At 43.8% G+C, this 25,631-nt stretch overlaps 1 protein-coding gene across 1 annotated transcript in view; it reads left to right on the top strand.

Moving 5' to 3' along the window:
- The first annotated feature begins 24,373 nt into the window (after window positions 1-24,373).
- Window positions 24,374-25,631, top strand: part of LOC127648210 (GTPase IMAP family member 8-like) — a 56,441-nt gene continuing 55,183 nt past the window's right edge. The window contains 1 exon segment of the mRNA XM_052132791.1: window positions 24,374-24,466. Coding sequence (XP_051988751.1) covers window positions 24,445-24,466 — 22 coding nt within the window. The 5' untranslated portion in view covers window positions 24,374-24,444.

Below are 25,631 nucleotides of genomic sequence, written 5' to 3'. Positions count from 1 at the left end.
CATCTGTCTGAGGATGGTAAACGCTAGTGCGAATCGATTTGATGCCCAAGAGCTCGTAAAGTTCGCGCAGTGTCCGTGACATAAAAGTCGTGCCTTGATCGGTGAGGATTTCCTTGGGAATCCCCACCCGGGAGATTATCTTGAAGAGTGCCCCTGCAACACTACGTGCGGAGATGTTGCTCAGAGGCACCGCTTCCGGATATCGCGTCGCGTAATCCACTAAGACTAGCACAAAGCGATGTCCGCGTGCTGACCGTTCTAATGGCCCGACGAGGTCCATTCCAATTCTTTCGAAGGGGACCTCGATTAACGGTAGAGGGCACAATGGCGCTTTTGGGGTGGCCGGTGGGTTAACCAGCTGACATTCACGGCACGCCGCACACCACCTGCGGACGTCACCGCCAATGCCCGGCCAATAGAAACGGGCTATTAGACGGAGAAGTGTTTTCCGTTCCCCTAGGTGACCGGCCATGGGATTATAGTGAGCCGCCTGGAAAACCATTTCCCGGCGGCTCCGTGGAATCAATAATTGAATTACCTCCTCCTTTGTTTGAGTGTCCTGTGTCACTCTGTATAAGCGATCTCTAATAAGCGAAAAGTACGGATATGAAACGGCGACGCCCGGCCGGAGTTGTTGACCATCGATTACTCTCACTTGGTCAAAAGCGTGCTTAAGGGTTTCATCTCGCGACTGCTCCAAGGGGAAGTCCCCCTCCGGGAATTCCCAGAGAGGAGGAGCGTCCACCTCGCCCCTTCCCCCGTCATTCGGAGCAGCAGAGGATGGCCCTGGCTCCGCCTCTCCCGCCAAAGCATCGCACATCACACATCCCTTTACTTTTATGCAGGACCCATCCGCGCAAACTCCCCCCAATAATTTTCTAAAATTCGGCCAATCAGTCCCCAAGATTAGCGGATGGGTGAGGCGGGAACTAACCGCTGCCTCCACACTATGTCTTTCTCCCTGGAATTTGATCGCCAGCGTCACCACGGGATACTTGTGAATATCCCCATGCACACACCTTACCCTCACCAGTTTAGCTGAGCCCAGAGCCCCGGGTTGAACCAAGCGTTGGTGGATGGTGGTCTGGTTACAGCCGGTATCCAGCAAAGCTTGGTATGTACCCCCCTGGATCCTTACCGGAATCCGGTACGTCCCAGCCCGATCGGGGGCAGCCTGCGGAACATCGGAGACCCGCACCACTGCCCCTATTTCCATTAGCGGACACTGATCCCGGAAGTGGTCCGGGTCTCCGCACCTCCAGCAGACCGGCCCAGGCGCTGCGGCCGCACCCGTGCTGGTGGGTGCCCCCATCTACCTGGACGAGGGAGGGGACAAGGGGAGGGAAACAGAACTAATTAAAATGGGGGGGTACTTCCTGTAAGAGTGTAGTACCCCCCAAAACTATAAATTTTAAGAGAGGCAAAGGCCAACGCAGAGCGACAGTGAGAGAGAGAGAGGAGAGAGAGATGAGAAAAAAAAAAACTCTTACTCGCCAGTTCTCCGATACGCCGCAGCTTGTTCCTCGGCCACTCCTCCACCCTTTGTCGGACGACAGCGCGCCTCTCGGGCGGATCCGCGGCAGTCCTCCAGCCCCTGGCGGACGGAACACCCGCCCGCGTTCTCGGGGACTAGAAGGGTCTCCCCGCCCCTGGCAGCGGTTCTCTCGCTCCAGGCGGTCGGCAGTGAGCCCCTCCCGCTCATGGTCGGCGATCTCAAACCCGCCCGCGTTTCAGCGGCCGGTAGGCGACTCCTCCGCCCCTGGCAGCGGTTCTCTCGCTCCAGGCGGTCGGCTAGGAGCCCCTCCTCCCCTCGCGGTCGGCGGCCATCGTCCTCGCTCAGGCGGCTGGGCTCCTCGTCCCCCGGCAGATGGCCGCGGCTGCTCCGTCAGAGTGGACGGTAGTGGCGAGAACTCTACTGCGGCGTATCCCTCCTCCCTCCCGGGCTTCGGCACCAGTGTAAAACAGCTCAAGGATGGGGCAAGGAGGAGGCGAGAACCGGCTTTTCAACATAAATAATATTTTAATGGGAAACTTAAAAGCACACATAAACAAACACACATGACGGACATGTCCGCTAACGATCTCTCTCTCTCGCACGGCCCTCTGCAGTCGGCCTTTAAACCTCAGGGAGGCATAATTAGCCTAATACGGGACCGGGCGCGCAGGATCACGACCCGGCCCCGCCCCGCCCTCCACCCTGCCACACCTAATAACACAGGTAATTAAATAAATGGAAAATCAGGCACTTTGAATAAGGTTTGTAGAGAACTATTACAGTATATACATAGTTCCAAAGAGTTCCACAAACCATTTATCAGGGATTTTGAGTAGCCTGGGTTTATAGTGAACTATACACCTCTGATTATATACAGAGATAATTGTCCTTCTCTTAGGGGCACAGAGAGTAGTGTCTTTACCTCAGAGGCAGGGACGTACTGGGACTGAAATTCAGCCCGGGACTTTAAGATGGAGAGGCCTTTTACGCGAGTGCCCTTGGTGCACGAGCAGAAGGATTTTTTGCAGTTGTTTTAATTCTAATAGTGTTTTTATGGTATAAAGAGAATCAGATTACACTGAAGACCTTCAAGACATTTTAGGATGACACCTGCCTCTTCAGGTTGTATAAGCAAGTCACCACTGCACTGAACACAACCAGGTCAGCAAAACCTAATCTCCAACACATAAGTCACAGTATAGTTAGTATACTGCTAACTACCAGCATGTCATGTGTACAGTCAGTCGGAGTGATAAAATGGTTACAAATACTAACAAATACCCACTCAGATACTCAAAAACCACAATGCAGTCCCATAAAATAGAGATTTGTGTGTGTGTGTGTGTGTGTGTGTGTGTGTGTGTGTGTGTGTGTGTCCTCACTTTCAACTCTCCCTGGCTCAGTTTCCCCTGTGCTGGACCCTGCCTCTGCTTACTGATTGTACAGCTGAGAAGAACATGAGAAGAACATCAGTAATAAATATGACTAAGAATAATACATTTTCTAATTCAATCTGTACTTCAGTCAGGTTATTATCTAGTATGTGGAACTATTGGAATTTTATCCTATATGTAAATATGTAATATTGTGCTGTATTTTTCTATTTTGTGTGTGTGCTAATAAAGCTTTGATTGATTGATTGATATGCCTAATATGATTGCCTACCCAGCCTTGCACACTGCCCCTCTACCTGTCTGTTTCCTGGTTTCTGCTGCTTCTGCTTCTCCGCCTCCGCCTCCTCCTCTCTCCTCCTCCTCCTCTCTCCTCTCTTCTCCTGCTCCTCCTCTCTCCTCCTCCTCCTCCTCCTCTCTCCTCCTCCTCTCTTCTCCTGCTCCTCCTCTTCTCTCTTCCTACATTGGAATTCTACCAAGCCATGTAATAAATGCCTATATTTAAATGCAAATATAAACCATTTCAGTGTATAATAAATCACTAATATATCCCTAATCGTGCACCTGTCCTGTCCATGCTGCTGGGTCCTTCCTCATCTGCACCTCCGGCTGCCACAGCACTCTTTCCACTACGGAAAAGGTCTGTTAATTTGGCGCATTTAGCTGCCTCTTGTGCCAAAATTTTTTTCTTTTTTAATTCTTATTTTTTCGGCCCCACCCATTTCTTTCTCTTCTTTTTGCCATTTTTACCGTTCATATCTGTTGCATTCACACAAACCCGCCAAACATGACTAAAAGTAAACTCCTTTGATCGGCGCCTAGTTTGAGCCAATCGTATGTCAGGAAAAATGAGGATCAGTCCAAGTTGGGAGGGGCCGCTCGTATCCCCCCTCAGATTGAAAGTATTGGTCTGGCCCGGTCTGAAACACACACACACACACACACACACACACACACACACACACACACACACACACATATGTTGGTGCAGCTATCCTTATGAGGACTCTCCATAGACATAATGATTTTTATTCTGTACAAACTATAGATTCTATACCCTAACCCTAACCCTACCCCTAAACCTAACCCTCACAAAAAACTTTCTGCATTTTTACATTTTCAATAAAACATTGTTTAGTATGATTTTTAAGCGATTTGAATTATGGGGACAATAGAAATGTCCTCATAAACCACATTTATAGCATAATAACCTTGTAATTACTAATTTGTAACCTAAAAAAATGTTCTCATAAACCACATAAACAAGCCCACACACACACACACACACACACACACACACACACACACAGCGTTCCGCTGCAGCTGAGAGGCCGGTTAGGCCGGTCACGTATCATTAAAAAAAACAAAAAACTCTTTGACCACCGGCCGGTCTTCGGCCTGAAATGGACCGGCCGTTCGGGATTGTTCCCGGTATTCCCGTTGGCCACTCCGCCCCATTGTGTTAATAGACACCATTCTGTCGATCTTCTCCAGGAGTTCAGTCACCTGTCTTCTGTTTGATGGATCTTTATTGTTCGTTTCACAATATCCTCCACCACAACGATTAACAAGATTTAACAGATGGTCGTTTCCTCTGATCAGTTCTCTTACTGCTCTGTGTGTTTTATCTGCATGAGTAAAGAGGACTATAGTATATCTGAGAGCTTCAACACCAAACATCTGTTCAAACCACTCCACAAACTCCTTCTCCTGTTTAGTGAAAGTGTTTAAAGACAGAATGAGGAGGATCACATGAACACCTGGAGAAGATGATTCAAGAGCTCTCTTCAGTTCAGAGTCTGAATCAAAGTCTCTATCAGTGGAGAACTTAAAGTCTGGAGTATCAGTAACGGTCAGTCTTCTGTTATTAACAGTATCAGTGTGTGTTTGACATCTGGTCACTGATGAAGAACTCATTTCAGACTGAAACACAGAAGCATTAAAGATGGTGTTTCCTGTTGAGCTTTTTCCAAGTCCAGTTTTACCGATCAACAGCAGTCGACGTTCATCATCTTCCTCTCTCATGATCACTGTGTTCTGCAGACTCTACACAAGATAGTACACATACAAATGGACATTTCACAAAAAACTAATTGTCACTCACCTGATACATGATTTCAGGATGCTTTTCTTTGTGCTCAAAGACACTTCCTCCAAGATAACTGAGGCTATTTAATCATGTAAGAGTCCAAATTGAATAAAAAAGTTTAGATACACATGATACTTACAAATGAAATGTCTATTTAATGTACATATTCATTACTTATTTATATATACATGTACTCTTACACACAATTCTTCATTTGTTACATGTTTACTCTCTATTCTTTACTGTATACCATTGTTGAAATTTAATCTAATACATAATTTATTTGTTTTAGGTTACTTTACATAAAGAACAAATAAACAAATTAAACTTTTATAAATTTGTTAGGTTGTTCACTGTATAACATTCAACATTCATACTCGCATTGTTCAATATTTATTATTTAGTAGTCCTGTGATCATATCTTTGGTGGTGGTGGTGTAGTGGTCTAAAGCACATAACTGGTAATCAGAATGTCGCTGGTTCGATCCCCACAGCCACCACCATTGTGTCCTTGAGTAAGACACTTAACTCCAGGTTGCTCCGGGGGGGATTGTCCCTGTAAAAAGTGCACTGTAAGTCGCTTTGGATAAAAGCGTCTGCCAAATGCATAAAAATTAAAAAATTAAAATAAATTAAAATTAATATTAATGCTTTAACAGATCGGAAACAAGATCTTACACATTATGTCTAATATCAAGCTCTGGTAAGTCGTAGTTCAACGTTTACTCAAACACATGCAGACTATTGAGCACAAGTCTTAGCTCATTATAGCTTAACTAATAGAATTACACTTAAGAATTGATGACGTTTAATGCACACATTTCAAGCCCCAAAGTAATTGCTAAATATATAAACAAATATAACTTATTTCTGTTTTACAATTACGTTACTCAAGCTAAAATGTCTTCCTTCAGAAGTGAGCTTCAACAAAATGTCAGAAAAGTAATTTAACTTTCACAGCTACCCTTAATGCTTCGCTTGATTCAGTGCTTTGGGAACGTCTTTAGGAGTGACAAGCTGTGAATATATGTGCAACAACATATGCACACTCGTCTCACTTACTTACAAGAGCCAGCACCCACCATTCTGTCGTGGGGCTCGAATGTGGATCTGGCTGAGGAGCGAGAGACGGGTCCGTCCCCATCACTCATTCTCTCTCCAGATCCAGCTGGTCCCTTGCGTGTTCTCGAAGCGTGCCCCGGCACCTCTTCAGTTCATGAGGGGGACGATGAATCTCTTGGGTCTGCGGACTTTGAGTTGCCGACCTCTGAGCGTTACTCACGTGATGATAAAACAGTTGAGGAATTACTCAAAGTGGTTACTTGTGCGGTGGCCAGATTACAGCTAGACTGGCCACACGAACAAGAGACCCCCAAACGATCGAAACTAGAAGACAGATTTCTGTCTGGTGGCCAGGGGAAGGGAACACAAAATAAGTCTCTCCCCTTCTTTGAAGAACTCCATGACGAGTTAACTCGTTCATGGGGGAAAGCTTATAATTCCCTGTGGCAGGGCGGAGGGCGGGGTCGGGTCGTGATCCTACACACCCGGTCCCGTATTAGGCTAATCAAGCCTCTGAGGTATAAAGGTTGACTGCAGAGGATTGTGCGGGAGAGAGAGACAGGTAAAAGAGACACTCGTGGACATCTCTCGCCTGGTTCGGCATCATCATTGAAAAGACCAACTCTCCCCACAAAGCCGTGTAGAACTACTTCAATGCTTGTGGGGAAAGCTTATCAAGCAGCAGGTAAGGGAAGAGAAAAAGAAACATCACCATTAATGCCGTTCAATGTTTTGATTAGGGAATCCACGTATTCCTCGATCACCACCTCTGTGTCACCTGTGGAGAGAAAGCTAGTGCGACCTCTGACCCACGGGGTCAGGAAAGGCCTACCCATTAGTATCTCAAAGGGAGAGTTACACTTGATGGTGTAATTCAGTTTTAGGGCGGGCCAGATGACCCTGCTTGTCTCTTAACAAATTACTCTTATCCGGTTTCACTTCATTCAAGGCCCAATGTTGAATATCAGATTCGGATGGGTTTGCCTGTAAAAGTTTTACACCAATATCTTTTACTAAAGTTTTCTGCATCATAGAAACGGTTTCTTCAGCTTGATTTAGATCTGGTCTTATCACGACTTCCTTTGAAGCCAACTTTGCTACTATCTGTTTCCCCTCACCTCCCCTGCCATGTGGCCTGCGACCTTTATGACAGCCAATTTCGTTGGGAGTTGTGCTGCTCTGAGTAATTCTGCAACTAGGTTTTTTGGTGTGATATGGGTTTTCCTTAAGCTGTCTTGAAATCCCTCTCTGCCCACATTTTTGCAAAATTGTGCACCACCACATATGCATATTTTGAGTCTGTGTATATGTTAATAGGTTTTACTTTTGCCAATTGGCATGCTCTAATTAATGCAAATAGTTCAGTGGCCTGTGCTGATTTTTATGGGAGGGAGTAGGCCTCAATGATTCGATTAGGAAGTTTAGTTACGTAGCCACACTGGTATACGGAATCATTTGGCTTCAAACAGGACCCATCGACGTACCAATGGTCCCCCTCCTCCAGGGCAGATGATAAAACATCTGGCCTGCAGGAAGTGCATGTGTTTATACGGTCTAGACAGTTATGAGAGTCATTAGAAAAAGCACCTTTGGTAAACAATTTGTGTAAGAAGATTGTCGGACCGTGCATCATGGAGGTCGGCTTAATGGTCAGATTAGCAGTTGCCAATAAAATTGCTTCATAGCCTGAGCGACGTTGAGCGGTCATGTGTTGGGTGGTAATGTTATGCATAATGGCACCTACCTGGTGAGATGTGTGCACAATGTGAGAGAACAATATGCTCTACATCTTGCACCATCAATGCTGCAGCAGCCACGGCTCGCAGACACACAGGGAGGCCTTAGGCGACCGAATCAAGGGTCTTTGAGAGGTACGCAACTGGTCTGTAGGTGCCGCCATGGGATTGTGCAAGGAACGCTGCTGCTGTACCTGGAATGTTTCACAATAGTTGGGTAAGCTCAGAGCTGGTGGGGAGCTAATGCTGCTTTGGAGATGCTTAAAAGCCATGTCCATCTCAGCTGTCCACTTAATGGGTTTTTAGGCCCCTGAGAGTGTGGCTTCTCTCAGAATCTTGTCATATAACGAGCAGTTTGGCACCCATGCTCGACAATAATTCACTAAACCCAAGAAGCTTTGCATTTGAGTCTTTGTTTTAGGGTGATGGAAGGTAGTAATCGTCTTTACTCTGTCTGTGGAGAGACGTACTGTTCCTTTCTGTAGTTTATGACCCAGATTGATATTTCAGTTTCACCCATTGCAGATTTCTTTGGATGCTTTGAAGCCAGCCTGTGCCAGATCGTTGCAGACAATAGTCGAGGCAGCTGTGCAGGATCCAGCATCGGGGCCGGAAACTAGAATGTTGTCTGCATTTTGTAGCAAACAAGTCTGTGGTGGAAGCTTTGTGTCTTTCAGCGAGGCGTGCACAGCAGTGTACAGCAGGCGAGTCTCGGAAACCCTGTTGATGGCACCAAGTGTACTGTTGGCTCCTGTATGTGAATGCGAACAGAGGCTGTGTGGCATGAGATACTGGTAGACTGAAAAAGGCAGAACACAAGTCGATTACAGTAAAATGAGTGTGATTTGCAGGTATTTAATTTATAGTTGTACACACATCAGGCACCACCGGTGAGAGCGGAATGATTAAATCATTAATCTTTATCAGATCTTAAGTTATACACCAAATGCCATTGGCCTTCTTTACTGGATTAATTGGAGTGTTAAATGGAGAGTTTATAATACCTTTACTCAGACATTGTTGTATTATGGGACCTATACCTTCCTCCTTTTCCTTGGATAGTGGGTATTGTTTTCCACTATACCGACATGTCAGAGCAGAGTTTTGCAACATATGGTCTGATATCAATAAGGCCCACCTCATCTTTGAGGGCGGCCCATAGTGCTGGGTCGACGTTGAGCATTTCCTGTTTCGCAGCAGAAGTGTTGACAGACCTTGCGCTGCAAACTTCTCTGCAATGTCCTGTATACACAGACTGACAATATACTGAGGGAAACAGTAATTGTAATGAGTTAGAATCAAAAGTGTTTTTTTTTTTTTTTATGCATCGGATCACAAAATCATGCATTTTAAACATGTTTGTGTTATCTGGAGATGTTATGGGTAATTTTGGTGTCATATGACACTTCACAGGAATGCCATTCATTCCCACAGAGTTTAGAGTGCGTCCCGTAATAGAGCCCTCATAGCAATGCGCTGTTAATGAACATTTAGATGTGCCTGTATCGATGATAAAGGTATGCGGTTTTTATATGGTAATTCTTTGCATATATGCCAGCGTCTCTGACAATGTTAGTGAAACGATTTTATATCCGTCTGATCATTTGATAGAAGTAAATGCAGCTGTTGTATCTTCGCTCGTATCTTTCTTTGAATCTGAATCGAATACGTCCGCGGCTGCAGTGAATTAGTTACCTTTTAAATTGTGTTAAATCGGGATACAACAGTGCGCATGGTGTCTTTGGGGAGGTTAGGGGTTAAAGCTTTGATCACGACAATATCATATTTAGGCGGCTTGTTTTGAAACAGAGACCGCTGCGTGCATTTAGTCTCGCTTTGTTCAGGACCTTTGTCCCAGAATAGTTTTATTTTCTTCCACACCTCGTATGACTCTTTTATGTATTTATAATCACTGAGGGTCCCCCTAACCCTTTTTAACCATAGATTTGGATTTACTCATGAATTGATCTAATTACGTTTTTTCCTTTTCTCCTTTCTATGGCTGATCAAAACAATGTTATCCAACAAAGGCACTTTATCAATTAATATCAGTTCAGTTATTTCTGAAGGTTTCGGACAGTATGAATCTATAATCCCGTCCGGTCAATTGACTGTAAGTCGTAAGTTTCTTTAAAACATTCACGTGCTGTAGAAGATATTTAACTGGGTCGGGTAATGTTTTCGCATATTGCTAGTGCCTGTCATAGTTAGTGGAACGATTATTACAGTTAACATTTTCATCAGTGGTATGCAGTAATAAACATAATTACAATAGGAGTTTCATGATCGATACAATTAATATTTCTCACAAGCATCCGCATACTCAATTACCTTGACGACTGGCCCATCCTAGCACACTCTCGAGAGTTACTATGCGCCCACAGGTTGCTAGCACACCTCAGCCGTTCAGGGCTTCGGGTCAACTGGGGGAAAAGCAAGCCCTCTCCGGTTCAGTGCATCTCTTTAGTCTCAATGTCAGCGCGCCTCACAACCGAGCGTTAACCGTTAGATATTGTATAACTTCCTGTTCAAGTACATGTTAGAACTGTGTTTCCCAACCTTTTATTCTGCCACGGCACACTTTTTACAATTAAACAAATCCCACGGCACACCTCTATCCCACTGTCCCACATAACCATCGTTGTGTTATGCTGAGCAGGAAGGCAGACGAGGTCAGACGAGGGGTTTGGATCTAAGTGCGGTTAGGTTTTATTGTTTTAAAAATAATTAGACAAACACTGGAACAAATCAAACGTCCACAATGGGAAAATAAAACAAAAACACGAAAGACATAAAAGAAGAACACAGGCTGGGAAACATCCACGGGTGGCAAAGATAACAAGAACATCTACATACACATACCATCTACAAACCTAAACGAACGACAAGGGATAGAGGAACAAACAGGGTTTAAATACACAGACACACTAATGACTAAACGACATACAGGTGAGAACAATGAAGTGCATGGGCAGTGATGAAGGCAGGGAACTATGGGAAATGTAGTGCATGACAATAGACAAGTGAAACACGGGGCGGACAACAAGGAAAACGTGATATGGAACGTGATCAGTGAAACAGAAAACACGGGACAGACAACAAGGGATCGTGACATAACCCCCCCTCAAAAGGACCGGATACCAGACGGTCCTAAAGAAAACCACAAGAACAACAAAAACAAATAAATGTCCAAGGAGTGAGGGGCTGGAACAGGGGGAAAACAGACAGTCCAAAGGGGGCACAAGGGGCACAGAGACAGTCCAAGGAGGCACAAGGGGCAATTAGGCAGTCCATGGGGGCACAAGGAGCAATTAGGCAGTCCACGGGGGCACAAGGGGCGGACAGGCAGACCAGGGAGGCCGAGAGGGCAGACAGGCAGTCCACGGAGGCGCAAGGGGCCGACAGGTAGACCAGGGAGGCCGAGAGGGCAGGCAGGCAGTCTATGGGGGTGTGAGATGGGGCCAGGGTCAGGTGGTCTGGGGGGCGTCCACCGGGTAGGGACAGGTTTAGGAGGCCAGGGAGGTGGCCACAAGGCAAGGAACAGTTCAGGATGTCTGGGAGGTGGCCACAGGACAGGGACAGGTTTAGGTGGCCTAGGAGGTGGCCATAGGGCAAGGGCCGGTTCAGGGGGCCTGGGAGGAGGAGTGGCCACTGGGGGAGCTGGCGGAGCCAAGGAGGACTTCTGAGGCGGAGCAGTCGAAGACTTGGGTGGCGGCGCCGAAGGAGGCGTGGGCAAGGCCGCAGGAGACCCTGGGGGCGGAGCAGAGGCAGGCAGAGCCGTGGGAGACACTGTGGGTGGAGCAGAGGCAGGCAGATCCGTGGGAAACTCTGAGGGCAGAGCAGAGGCAGGCTGAGCTGTGGCAGACTCAGGTGGTAAGGCCTTGGGTGGGTCAGGAGGCGGAACCGTGGTGGGCGGAGCCAAGGAGGACTTCGGAGGCGGCGCCGTGGAAGGCTTGGGAGGCGGTGCCGTGGAAGGCGTAGGCTGTGCCGAGGGAGGCTCAAGAGGCGGAGCCCTGGGAGGCTCGAGAGACTTGAGAGGCGGAGCCCTGGGAAGCTCGGGAGGTGGAGCCCTAGAAGGCTCGGGAGGCTCGAGAGGAGGAGCCCTGGGAGGCTCGAGAGGCAGAGCCCTGGGAGGCTCGAGAGGCTTGAGAGGCAGAGCCCTGGGAGGCTCGGGAGGCGGAGCCCTGGAAGGCTCGGGAGGCTCGAGAGGAGGAGCCCTGTAAGGCTCGGAAGGCTCGAGAGGAGGAGCCCTGGAAGGCTCGAGAGACTTGAGAGGCGGAGCCCTGGGAGGCTCAGGAGGAGGAGCACTGGAAGACTCGGGGGGCGCTGGCTCTTGAACGGTCATGGCTACTGGCGCTGGCTCAGGGACGGTCGAGGCTACAGGCGCTGGCTCAGGGATGGTCGAGGCTACAGGCGCTGGCTCAGGGACGGTCGAGGCTACAGGCGCTGGCTCAGGGACGGTCGAGGCTACAGGCGCTGGCTCAGGGACGGTCGAGGCTACAGGCGCTGGCTCGCTGACGTTTGAGGTTACAGGCGCTGGCTCGCTGATTTTTGAGGCTTCAGGCTCTGGCTGGTTAACCGTGGTATGCGTGAGCTTGGGTCCGCAGGACACTGAGGGCAGAGCCACGGGGGGTTCTGGGGACGGAGCTGCGGGAGGCGGAGGCTGGAGGGCAGAGGACTTTCCCCTTCTCCTCTTCCTCCGGGCGGATGAGACTGGCGACGCTGGAACGCTGTGTGTGGTTGGCGTGGCGTCAGGCTCGCTGACCGTGGCTGACGAGGGCTCAGGCTCGCTGACCGTGGCTAACGAGGGCTCAGGCTCGCTGACCGTGGCAGGCGTGGGCTCAGGCTCGCAGACCGGGGCAGGCGTGGGCTCAGGCTCGCAGACCGGGGCAGGCGTTGGCCGGGAGGCGGAAGCCCGTCTTCTCTTCCTCCTCCGGGCGGACGAAGTTGACCGCGCTGGCTCAAGGACAACGACAGGCGTGGGGGTTAGCTCGCTGACTGGGGGGACTGGCGTGATAGGAAGCGCCATGGACGACTGGAGAGTCACCACTATGGGAGGAGTGGCAGGGTCCTCCTCAACGACGGCCACAGTGAACGGCGAGCCGCAGACCTGTAAAGTCGCCTCCATGAAGTCACGGAGAGTCCAGCCACGCGTTGCCGGTGGCAACCGCTCCTGCAGCGAACTACGTAAGTTGCCCCTGAAGAAGACCACCAGGGATGAGTCCGGGAAGTCCGAGATATTCGCCAGGTTGAGGAAGTCGCGGATGTGGTCTTCCACTGGACGGTCCTCTTGCTTTAGGCAGAGAAGTTGGTAGTTTGCCTGTTGAACCGCTAGATCCATTTGTGGTCGTTCGTTCTGTTATGCTGAGCAGGAAGGCAGACGAGGTCAGACGAGGGGTTTGGATCTAAGTGCGGTTAGGTTTTATTGTTTTAAAAATAATTAGACAAACACTGGAACAAATCAAACGTCCACAATGGGAAAATAAAACAAAAACACGAAAGACATAAAAGAAGAACACAGGCTGGGAAACATCCACAGGTGGCAAAGATAACAAGAACATCTACATACACATACCATCTACAAACCTAAACGAACGACAAGGGATAGAGGAACAAACAGGGTTTAAATACACAGACACACTAATGACTAAACGACATACAGGTGAGAACAATGAAGTGCATGGGCAGTGATGAAGGCAGGGAACTATGGGAAATGTAGTGCATGACAATAGACAAGTGAAACACGGGGCGGACAACAAGGAAAACGTGATATGGAACGTGATCAGTGAAACAGAAAACACGGGACAGACAACAAGGGATCGTGACACGTTGATAGTTTTCTGTCCATTTTAGTTGCGTGTTTACTCGTAATGTTTGATGTACAGTTTATAATGAGATCACAGGTGGCAAGAGTGCTAATTACAATTCTTGTAATGCCACAGCAAATACTTTTTTATTTATCTAATTATTTAAATGGCTCCAGACTAACATTTAAGAGCCCCAGAGTTAAAATCTACAAACGGTCGCACCAGCACTCTTTCACGGTTTCTTTTTATCAGGATCTTAAAATACAGTCCTCTGAAGACAAACACATCTTATTTCTACAATCAGAGGGCATTAAAAAAGATTTTACACAGAAGGAAATTTCCATTGTAGTTTAAACTGGGGCATTTGCAGTAAGATCATAACCAAAAGTAAAACCATGATTAGCAGTAACCATAAAACAAATTATGGCATTTTTCATAAGAAAACACATCCAGAAATAAACTTTTATTCTCTCACCACTATACTGATATAAATTCACTGTTTATATCTTTTTTTAATATCCGTGATGTGGATTGAAACGTTCTGTTTATTATTATTTTTTCTCAGTGTTGTTTAAAATGTTGGGGCCATTTAATTCTATTTTAAACTGGTTTGATACACATTATGGGCTTTCATAGAGGGTTTAAACAAATAATCAATGTTGAATTCGTGACCCAGCCCGCGCCTCTCTCAGCTCTGTTTATGATGATCTGTGCAGCTGAGCGCTCGAGACCCGTCCATGTGTAAATGCACATCTGCACTGATCTGTCCATAGAGCAGCGCTGACTGATCCGGGTAAAGCTGTTCCCTTTCACGTTTGGGACATTTGATATTTCTCATACGGAACAAAACAATGATAGAGCACAATCAGAGAGTCGACCAGTGCGACCTCTTGCAATATTTAATCGCACTGTTAGGAAACATTGAACAATGAGTCTTAGAGCCCTGATTTATTTCGTGGAATCTGACAATCTTTCACGGCACACTCGTGTACTGCGGCACAGCGCTTGAGAAACACTGTGTTAAGAACACGACTCGTTTTCAGAAATGCATTTTAGCTCCTGATTATTGTTATTCATTATATCATAATAAAATATATAAATTAATATAATATATAGGCTACATATTATTAATATAATATGATGACACATTTTTGATAGAAATAATATTTAATTATCCAAGCATCTGAGCAAAAGAGCTGAATTCTCTAGGAAACACTTTAATATAAATCGCTATTTTGGCTATTTTTAGTTCATTAAAAATGTTTCCACAGTACGTCCATTATTTAATATTGTTTATCAAAACTTATGTAGACATAAGATGTAAAGCACAAATTCTCCAGTTGAAACTTCTGCTATAATTCACTATAACGCTATAAAATCACCACAAACAGATTTAGATTTATGATTTTAAAATATTATGAAAGGTGTCTTTGTAAAAAAAAAACTCTTGCACTCTTGAAATAATGTCATAGAAAGAGTGTAAATTACAGCTAGTATTAGTGTTATGTTTAGTTCTGCTGTCGTGATCAGTGATCCGCGCAGTTCAAGCGGGAAAAACACTGACTGAATTATTTTAACATTCTTTCTTGATTATTCTTTTTGAAAAAACTGTTTGTTAATTTCTTACAGTATTATAGTTTTCTCCTCACATTTCCATATAAAGTTCCAATTAAAATAATTAATTTCTCGTCATAATCTTTTTCTTGTCATTTTTATTATCTTTGATTAAATAAATAAATAAATAAACTTTTGCGTTAGTGAGAATAACACGATAGTTTTCAAATAATTTTAATGAAATGTGAACATTAATTTGTCATGCATACATTATTTTGACAGCACTTAACAGGGTTAGGCTGCAGCACCCCTAATTCCCTGGTTATGAATGTCATTAACGCAGAACTCATGGATTAATACTGTAAGAAATATCAAAAACATTGTATGATTATCTTTATAAAGCACTGATTAATTCAGAACAAGTGCATTTTAGATTGAAGGGGCTTTAAGTTCAGCATAAAACATGTTGTTTTTCCCTTAAGCATGACACTTAATGCGTGATTCACACTTGAGGGATTGACTTGAGTGTGTTGAATATAATCCCTTTGACATTTCTCTTAGGTGAGGGAAACAGTGATTTACTACAGTGAGTCAGATTTTACATTATGTCCCTACCAACTTTCAGAAGACCAGAAATGTTTTTATAATGATTTGAATGACTATTAAAGTTTCTCTTTATCAATATTCATGTGTAAATTATTGTCCAAACTCTCCTGAAGCTGCGCATTAACGCTGTTGTCACGTGGCACCAATCGCATAATTATAAAATCTTTTCAAGCCATTTTTTTTTGAGGATTCACGAGACTGTCCTCGCTGCGGACTGTAGCGCAATGACGTATTGGATTTAATCCATGGCGTAGTCGATTTTCGTGCTGGATGTTTTTAAAGTGCACGCCCACAGCTGCATATTAGATTAGATTATCTTTATAATATTATGTTATTTACTGTGGTCAGTACATGTAGTCTATCCGCAATTTAGTTTGACAGCTTATATTATCCCAGTGACTAAATAAAAGTTACTAGTTTAATTATTGCCGGTTTATCTGTGTCTGTAGCTTTAATGTTTAATAAATTCATTCATATAATAAATGTTTGTTTCTCTCTGGCTTGGTGTTTATTTGAAATACTGTAAATATGAATTGTTTTAAACATAAAGATAAACGTTTTCTTCATTTCAATCATTTCACTTGTAACACACTTTTACTTTCGATAGAAACCTCATGCGAAGATGACGCAGCGTCCGGGTAAGAACCAAATTCGGTTTAAAGTGTGTTTATTTAAGTTAAAAGTGTCTTCAGATAATCGTTTTCATCAAAGCAGACTACAAAGACTGATTCTGTCTAGTTCTCTTACTTTATTACAATGTTTCATTTGTACACTCGCACTTTTCTTTTTAATCAGGAATAAACACTCGAACACAAACAGATCAATGCCGTAACAAACAGCAAACATGTTGAATAATGATCTTTACATAATCACAGATGATCTGTTTCTGTTCATTTCTGATGTGTTTGTTGTGGAATAAGAGATGTTTTACACGCTTGTGAACCGGATACAGGAGAAGAAACACGAGACATGTTGATTTACTCGGTTCAAAACAATCATTATTATTATTATTATTATTATTATTATTATTATTATTATATAAAAGTTCATTATGATTTTGGAAAATGTCTTTTGTTTTTTCCCCCCTCACAGCTGTCTATATATTTTAGGAAGGGGATCATCCATATTTGGGGGGTTCAAAAAATCTCCTGTTCTGTCGGGTTTTGATTGACAGGATTTGATTGACAGGGTTTTGATTGACAGGGATTTTATTGACAGGTATATGATTGTGTCTTTAGATGTGTTCTGCAATGTCACTGTTCAGTTATCCACTGTTATTTAATCTTCTTGGATATTCAAACTTGAATTTCACTGAAAATACATGATGTCCTGGATAATACGAGACACTTGTCAACCCTGTTTTACCTGTGCAAAGAATAAGACATCTAAATGGCTTGTGTAACATGAATGTCTCACACAGACAAGTTTCTTCTTGTAATCATGAAGAGCAACACACACTACATACAGGCATCTCATTCCTTATTAAAACCCTCTATATTGATCTTAAGAAACAACACAAAAAGAGTTTAATAATGCTGAATACCATCAGTTAGTTTCACATTCATCTTCTGTCACAGAAACTTCTTAAAAACAAATCTGCCTGCGTAAGATTGTGATGAGAAGCATGAATATATGCAACACATTTTTCTTTTTGTATATTTTTATGCGTTTAATTTATACATATAATAATAATAATAATAATAATAATAATAATAATAAAAGGCATTTTGAATTGCAAGATGTCACAGTGTCTATATCTCAGGAACAATATATTAAAAAGCATATTAATGCATATGGGGAGTGCCTTCTTACACAACCTAGTTGAAACCTCTCTACAATATTCTAATATTGATTATTTAAGCCCCGCCTGTTTTGGCGCAAAGCTGTCTGCTATAAAAACAGGTGCACAAACACCATTTCTTCAGAATTCAGAAAAAAAAAATATATATATATATTCAAATTGCATTATATATATCTCCTCGTGAAAAGCGCAATAGAGATTGTGCCAAATTGTCAAGCCCAAAAAGGTTTTACAGCTGCTATCTTCTTGTCCCAAAGAAAGACTGCAGGCTTTGGCCAATCCTGGATCTTAGACATTTAAATTGCGCACTCACAAAGCACCCATTCAAAATGATAACTCAGAAACGGATCTTATCGCATGTACACCCACATGATTGGTTTCCATCAATACATCCGAAGGATGCGTACTTTCATATCCAAATTTTACGACATCACAGGATTTTTTTGAGATTCGCGTTTGAAGGAACAGCGTATCAATTCAAAGTCCTGCCCTTCGGACTGTCTCTGGATGCTCGCATGTTCACAAAGTGCATTAAACTGAGCGGCGTGCACAGCTTGAACTACCCCGACAATTGGCTGTTACTGGCACAATCAGAGGCTATGTTATACCAGCACAGAGACTTACTGCTTCAACATCTAAACAGCTTGAGCCTCAATGTGAACTAGTTGAAGAGCACGCTCTCCCCCTGCCAACAAATCTCATGAGCGAGCGCGTTCAGGCCATTGTACAGTGTCTGTCTCAGTTCAAACTGAGGAGAACACTTCCAGTGAAGCTGTTTGGGGTTTATGGTAGCGACATCTGCCATCATTCCATTAGACCTCTTCAGTGCTGGCTGAAGTGCTGTGTGCCACGACATGCTTGGAACCAAGTGCGCACGTGCATCACTATATCATGCCGCTGTATAACTGCTTTAGCCCCATGGACAGCTCCTGCATTTTACCAGCGAAGTGTCGTGCTGGGGCAGCCTGTCAGGTGGAAAGTGATGACTACGGATGCTTCCAACACAGGTTGGGGGGTGGTGTGTGATGGACACCCTACTTTCAACATCTGGATGAGGTGAAGAAAACATGCACATGAGCTGCCTAGAGCTTTTGGCTATAATCTTAGCCTTAAAGGCTTTTCAGTCAGAAATAGCGAACTGTCATGTCCTGGTTCGCTCAGACACACCGCCAAGGCAGAATTAATTCACCGCCACTGTTGAGACTGACGTGTCACCTCTTTCTATGGAGCGAGCATAATCTCCTCTCCCTGAGAGCAATATATATCCCAGGCTGCCTGAATTACAGTGCTCAGGGGAATTGTCATGCTCAGGGGTGATACCGGCAAATGGAGACTTCATCCTCCACTTTATTGTGGATTTGGGAAATATTCGGCAAAGCAGAAATCGATCTGTTCGATACGATTCTATTAGTTAGCCAAAGTGGCCCAAACAGCCATGGTTTCCAGAAATGATAGAGGTGCTGTACAGCTCGCCATGGGAAATACCGCTGAGGAGGGATCTCCTCTCTCAGGCGCAAGGCACAATCTGGAATCACCAGCCCAAACTGTGGAACCTGCATGTGTGGCCCCTGAACGGAGCACGCTAACCGTGCCAGAACTGACACATTTAGTCATGAACACCATTTTGCAGGCCAAAGCACCATCCATCAGATGCCTCTACATGCCAAAATTGAATGTGTTCACTGATTGGTGTCTCTCACATGGTAACCTGCACCATACATTAAATTATACCATACATTAAATTATTATTTTTCTTCAAGAGTGATTAGACGCAGGACTCACTCCATCAATGCTCAAAGTGTATGTGGTGACTATATCTGCATATCACGTACATGAAGCCAGCACCACTATAGGGAAACAATAAAACAATTTAAACAAAAAGACACAAAACACAAACACACACATGGCAGCTGCATGTGGCTCTCTCTCTTGAACTGCCGCATTTCGTTGCACTTATCCCTGTGTAGGCCCGGCCCCTCCCACTGACCCACTTGCGGATGACAGCCGCTTCTTCCCAGGCAGACCGGACTGAGTCCTCTGATCCCTGGTGGATGGAATGCCCCTCCGCATTTAGGCAGCCGGTAGGGAACACCTCCGCCCCTGGCAGCGGCTCCACTGCTCCAGGTGGCCGGCAGAGAGCCGCCCCTCCACTCGTGGATGGCAGTGGCGATTTAATTGAAACAAAAGACATACAACACAAACACACACATGGAAGCTGCATGTGGCTCTCTCTTGAACTGCCGCATCTCGTTGCACTTATCCCTCTCCTCAGCTGATTAGCCCATTGGAGGCATAGTCATGGCCCGGCCCCGCCTCGCCCAGCTACATTCCCGACATGGGACTTAACTTTAGTCCTAAAAGCTCACGCAGGGCCCCCTTTGAGCCTTTGGAGTCGTTAAGACCGCACTACTGCTGGCTTTGGCCTCATTAAAGTGGGTCGGTGACCTGCATGCAGTATCAATTGACAATTCGTGTCTGGAGTTTGGCCCCGGTCTTTCAAAAGCCACTGTCAAACCCAGAAAAGGCCATGTGCCTAAGGGCCTAACCATGCACTTCAGAGCACAGGTGACTCAACTTCAGGCATCCTTCCCTCATACATATATTATATGATATATTTTGTATTATTTTATATATTATGTATTATTTTACAGGCTGCAGAGATGCATTCACAATGAGCTGCTCTGTGGAAATAAAGTGAACTGAACTCAAAACACATCCTGATCTGAGATGTCTGAGGTCATTTGCAGCACTCATAGATGAAACTGTTCTTGCAAAATAAAAAGATCGAAAGACAGAAACAAAGAGTGTTCCACGAGACTGCACACAAATATTTGTAACATTAATTTGATAATAATAATAATAGCCTGATAATAATAATAATAATAATAATAATCATTTAATTCATTCATGAAAACAAGAGACAAATATCATCTTGACATCGTCAAAGGCATCAGCTATTGTGATCCTTCTGACCATCGTCTGTCGGAACAACCCTAATGTATATTTCTCTTTATAAATTAACAAAATGTTCAGACAGTCTCTTGGCTGGTTTTTATGACACATTTAGAATCATTACAGATTACCGATCACTGTCTCACGTGCTTGGGTGCTACCCATGCGGAGACGGCATTCGTGGATGGTTCATGCCCTCATTGCAAGGGTATAACCATGGCTACGTTGTGGTCGCGGCTTTCCTTCGTTAGAGGGAAAGCTACTCCAGTTGCCCCCCGGCTTGGTCCTTCTACCTATGGGTTTGAGGCAGAGTCGGTTAGCACTGGGGGAGATCTGGGGACTTCAATGGGAGTTTCTCCACCAGGAAACCCCCCACGGACCTCCCATTCCCCAGCACGCTCATATGCCCCGGACGAGTACTGGCATGAGACCGCCGGCCTGTCTCACGGCAGGTTCGCAGTCTCATTCGGGGCTTGTGAAGAGGATGAGCTGTCGATTGCAGCATCGGAGAACGGGTATGTCATGTCTGACATGGAAGACTCGGCCGGACTCCCACCCTCGGGTGCGGTAGCCAGTGAAAGGCGAGAATGTCGCTGCCTTATGTGCGGAAATCAACTCCCTCCTATGGAAGGACATGATAGAGCCTGTCCCTCCAGGCAAAATGAAGAAGGGGTTTACAGCCCCTAGTTCATTGTACCCAAAAAAGGTGGCGGAATGCAGCCAATCTTGGACCTGCGAGTTCTTACCTGGGCTCCGCACAGACTCCCGTTCAAGATGCTGACGCAAAAACGCATTTTAGCAAGCGTCCGGCATCAAGATTGGTTCGGGACATTAGACCTGAAGGACGCGTACTTTCATGTCTCGATCCTTTCTCGACACAGACCCTTCCTTCGGTTTGCTTTCAAATACCAGTACAAGGTCCTCTCCTTTGGTCTATCCCTGTCACCTCGCTCCTTCGTGAATGTCGCAGAGGCAGCCCTTGCCCCATTAAGGGAAGTGGGCATTCGCATTCTCAACTATCTAAGTTGAATGCGGTGTAGAGGAACTTCCATGAACCCCATCTCAAGCCCTCTCACCAATACATGTGTTCCTGTAGCAGTGCGTTCAGTCAAGGGCAAAAGTCAACAAAAAGGATTGCCCCACACCAATATCTTGAAGAATACATACAAGCACAGTCTCCTCAGAATTAGGCAATGATACAGTCCCTTCAGAGAGAAATGGTGAAAAATCAGTGCCATTTTTAACACTGTGATATCCACCTGTTCAGTCTGCTTAATAAATTGAGCAGTATGATTCATGCCTGATGTGGAAATTAAACCAAGAGGTTTAACAACTTTCTCTTTCTTTTTGAGAACAATACAGTCTGAACTTTTATGTCCTGGCTTTCTACAATAAAAGAAAACCATCTCACCTTTTGTGCTTGTAACTGAGATATTGTCAGCAGAATTTCACACAACATTGTAGCATACAACCATCCTTTTATTTTTAGCAGAGACACTCAATTTAGACCTACTCAGATCATTTGAGTGACTAACAAAAACTTGATGAGTAAGAACAAATTCATCTGCTATAAGAGCAGCATCTGACAATGTACTTTATGCTCATTAAGATACATAGCAACGGTTCTTGGAACACAGTTTTTAAACTCTTCCAAAAGAATCAGCTTAGTGATGTAGTGTTTACTTTTACAGGTACACCAGCGGTCGAACAGATTCTCTTTCTCTTTAGCAAACTCAATATAAGAACACTGCTCAGATTTAAAATTACTTCTAAATTTCTGGCGGTATGCCTCAGGTGCAAATTCTGAAGCATGCAAAATAGCAGACTTAACGATTTCATAATCACCACATTGTTCTATAGTCAGCGCTGAATAAACCTCCTGTGCTTTCCCTACTAAAACACATTGCAAGTAAGGTCCAAAACTATTTAGACCATTTCAAGGAATGTGCAACATGATCAAAACTTTGGAAATACTTCTTTACTTCCTTCTCTAAAATCATCAAAAACAGATGGCACGTGAAGTGGAGTTTCAACTCTTTGTGCATTCAGCTCTAATTCAAGTTTCCTCAGCTGAAACTCTTTCCTCCCTTTCCTTTTCAAACTGTAATGCCAGTTTACGTAATTCTAATTTCTGTTGTAATTTCTTTATCTCAAAATAATTTTCTAAATCTTTCTCTTTCAGTGCACACGCGTCACGCTCAGCACAAAGTTTATCCGCATCAACACACAACTGTTTCTCTTGCAAAGACATCTCACTAAACTTTACATTCCTGTCAGTATCAGAGGAGAGACTAAAGTCTCTTCAGAATGAATAACTTGAGTTCTTCCCTTTAAAACACCCCGGCATGATATTTGCCTCTTGTTTTCATGAATGAATTAAATTATTATTATTATTAGGCTATTAATATTATCAAATTAATATTACAAAAACTTTGCCCTGCGTCACACAGACATGCGCTTGAAGAAACACACTTCATTATATTATTAAAAACAGATGACAGAAAAGCATCTATGCGCATGTATGATTGTGCGGAGGTGTGCTGTCTCGTGGAACACACGTATGTAAATCAGAGTTTCTTTTACACTCTTATCTGGTTACCTCCACATCAATGCGCTCGGCAATCTGTAACAGCTCTTCCTTCGTACATTTCTCCAATAAGAAGAAATCCTCGATTACCGATGACATTTCTGCCAAAAAAAGCAAGCAGAGCAAACACAACAGCAATACAGACACATGTGAGACGCTGTTAAACTAGAGCATTTGAAAATACAAATCCCATCAGCCACTTCGCCAGGGATCGTCACACATACACGCTCCGGGTGCAAACCCCACCTTAGTTCTAAGATAAATACAGACTTAGTCATTCCTCAAATTATCTACATACTCGTCTGGCATCACAAACAACACAGATACGGAAAATACAACAAAGTGTCACCTTAAATGAAAACGAGAGACTCCAGTTCCTAACTATAATCAGAACTAACTAAACCTTCCTGCTCTTTAAAGGTGTACCGGACTCGGGGCTGCATTAAACGCTGAACTCGAAGACAACTGGCATTTCAAACCAAAAGCCTGAAGCGTACCCCCGACAGAGATTTAAAACCTCCATCTAGAATAACCTTCAAAAATGAAAAAGGCAAAATAACAAACAGTGCCACGATGGAAGGATTTTAAATCCAGCTGAGACACTCGAACTAACTGAAGTCTATTCGTTTACACAGATGAACACACTGACAACATTTACTTACACGTGTAGCAATCCCGGACAAGCTCCCAATTTTATGTCACGACCAGCTCGTTTCAAGCCATAACATAAAAGAGGAATCAGACGTCTAAAGTCTAATCAATTCAAAATAGTTTTATTTGTAATAAAACAAATACCACCACAACCAATAAATAATAAACATGAGTCTAGTGATAATGAAGGAAAAACAAGGAGTTAACAAACAATATAAATATTACAAAATCTTTCTGATACATGACATAAGAAAAGAAAAACAAGAAAAGTGTCAATGAGGTCTTACATACTGGACCAGCCACTCCTAAGAAACAAACTATCCCAGCGAGCCTGTTCCCCAAATAACCCACAACATTCTTATACTTTTGTTAATTATCAATTAACCTAATTCTGCTCCAACAGAATCACAAGAATATTCAGGGTCGTCACAAGGATATTCTAACAAATTTAACTGTATCTTATTTCCTGGGCAATAACAATGAAAATTACAAAAGGTTTTTATTTTTTTTTAAAGAAAAAAAAATAAATTGACTGTCAAAACACACCGCCTGATGGATAGTGTCACCAGTACTGTAATATACTATACTAAAAACAAATATAAAAATATGAATGATTGTTAATGAGTGTAATGTATTCCAGAATAATGAACAGAGAGACGTCAGAGAAGATGATGAGCTGAAGACTGAAGAAACACACTGAACACAATATCAACATGTCCAACAGAGACAGCACAGGTCAGACTCTCTATAACAGTGTTATTAATAGTGTATAACAGCAGGAATATCAGTAGATCATCTCTGATAATCAGTTATAGAGAAGATGATGAAGTGAAGAAACACATTGAACACAATATCAACATGTCCAACAGAGACAGCACAGGTCAGACTCTCTATAACAGTGTTATTAATAGTGTATAACAGCAGGAATATCAGGAGATCATCTCTGATAATCAGTTATAGAGAAGATGATGAAGTGAAGACTGAAGAAACACACTGAACACAATATCAACATGTCCAGCAGAGACAGCACAGGTCAGACTCTCTATATCAGTGTTATTAATAGTGTATAACAGCAGGAATATCAGTAGATCATCTCTGATAAACAGTTATAGTGAAGATGATGAAGTGAAGACTGAAGAAACACTGAACACAATATCAACATGTTCAGCAGAGACAGCACAGGTCAGACTCTCTATAACAGTGTTATTAATAGTGTATAACAGCAGGAATATCAGCAGATCATCTCTGATAAACAGTTATAGTGAAGATGATGAAGTGAAGACTGAAGAAACACTGAACACAATATCAACATGTCCAGCAGAGACAGCACAGGTCAGACTCTCTATATCAGTGTTATTAATAGTGTATAACAGCTGGAATAACAGCAGATCATCTCTGATAATCAGTTATAGAGAAGATGATGAAGTGAAGACTGAAGAAACACACTGAACACAATATCAACATGTCCAGCAGAGACAGCACAGGTCAGACTCTCTATAACAGTGTTATTAATAGTGTATAACAGCAGGAATATCAGCAGATCATCTCTGATAAACAGTTATAGTGAAGATGATGAAGTGAAGACTGAAGAAACACTGAACACAATATCAACATGTCCAGCAGAGACAGCACAGGTCAGAGTCTATATAACAGTGTTATTAATAGTGTATAACAGCAGGAATATCAGCAGATCATCTCTGATAATCAGTTATAGTGAAGATGATGAAGTGAAGACTGAAGAAACACACTGAACACAATATCAACATGTCCAGCAGAGACAGCACAGGTCAGACTCTCTATAACAGTGTTATTAATAGTGTATAACAGCAGGAATATCAGTAGATCATCTCTGATAATCAGTTATAGTGAAGATGATGAAGTGAAGACTGAAGAAACACTG

Source organism: Xyrauchen texanus, chromosome 8, assembly GCF_025860055.1.
Source record: "Xyrauchen texanus isolate HMW12.3.18 chromosome 8, RBS_HiC_50CHRs, whole genome shotgun sequence".
NCBI lineage: Eukaryota > Metazoa > Chordata > Actinopteri > Cypriniformes > Catostomidae > Xyrauchen > Xyrauchen texanus.
The sequence above is the reverse complement of the archived record's forward strand: the minus strand, read 5'-3'. Positions and strand labels throughout refer to the sequence as shown.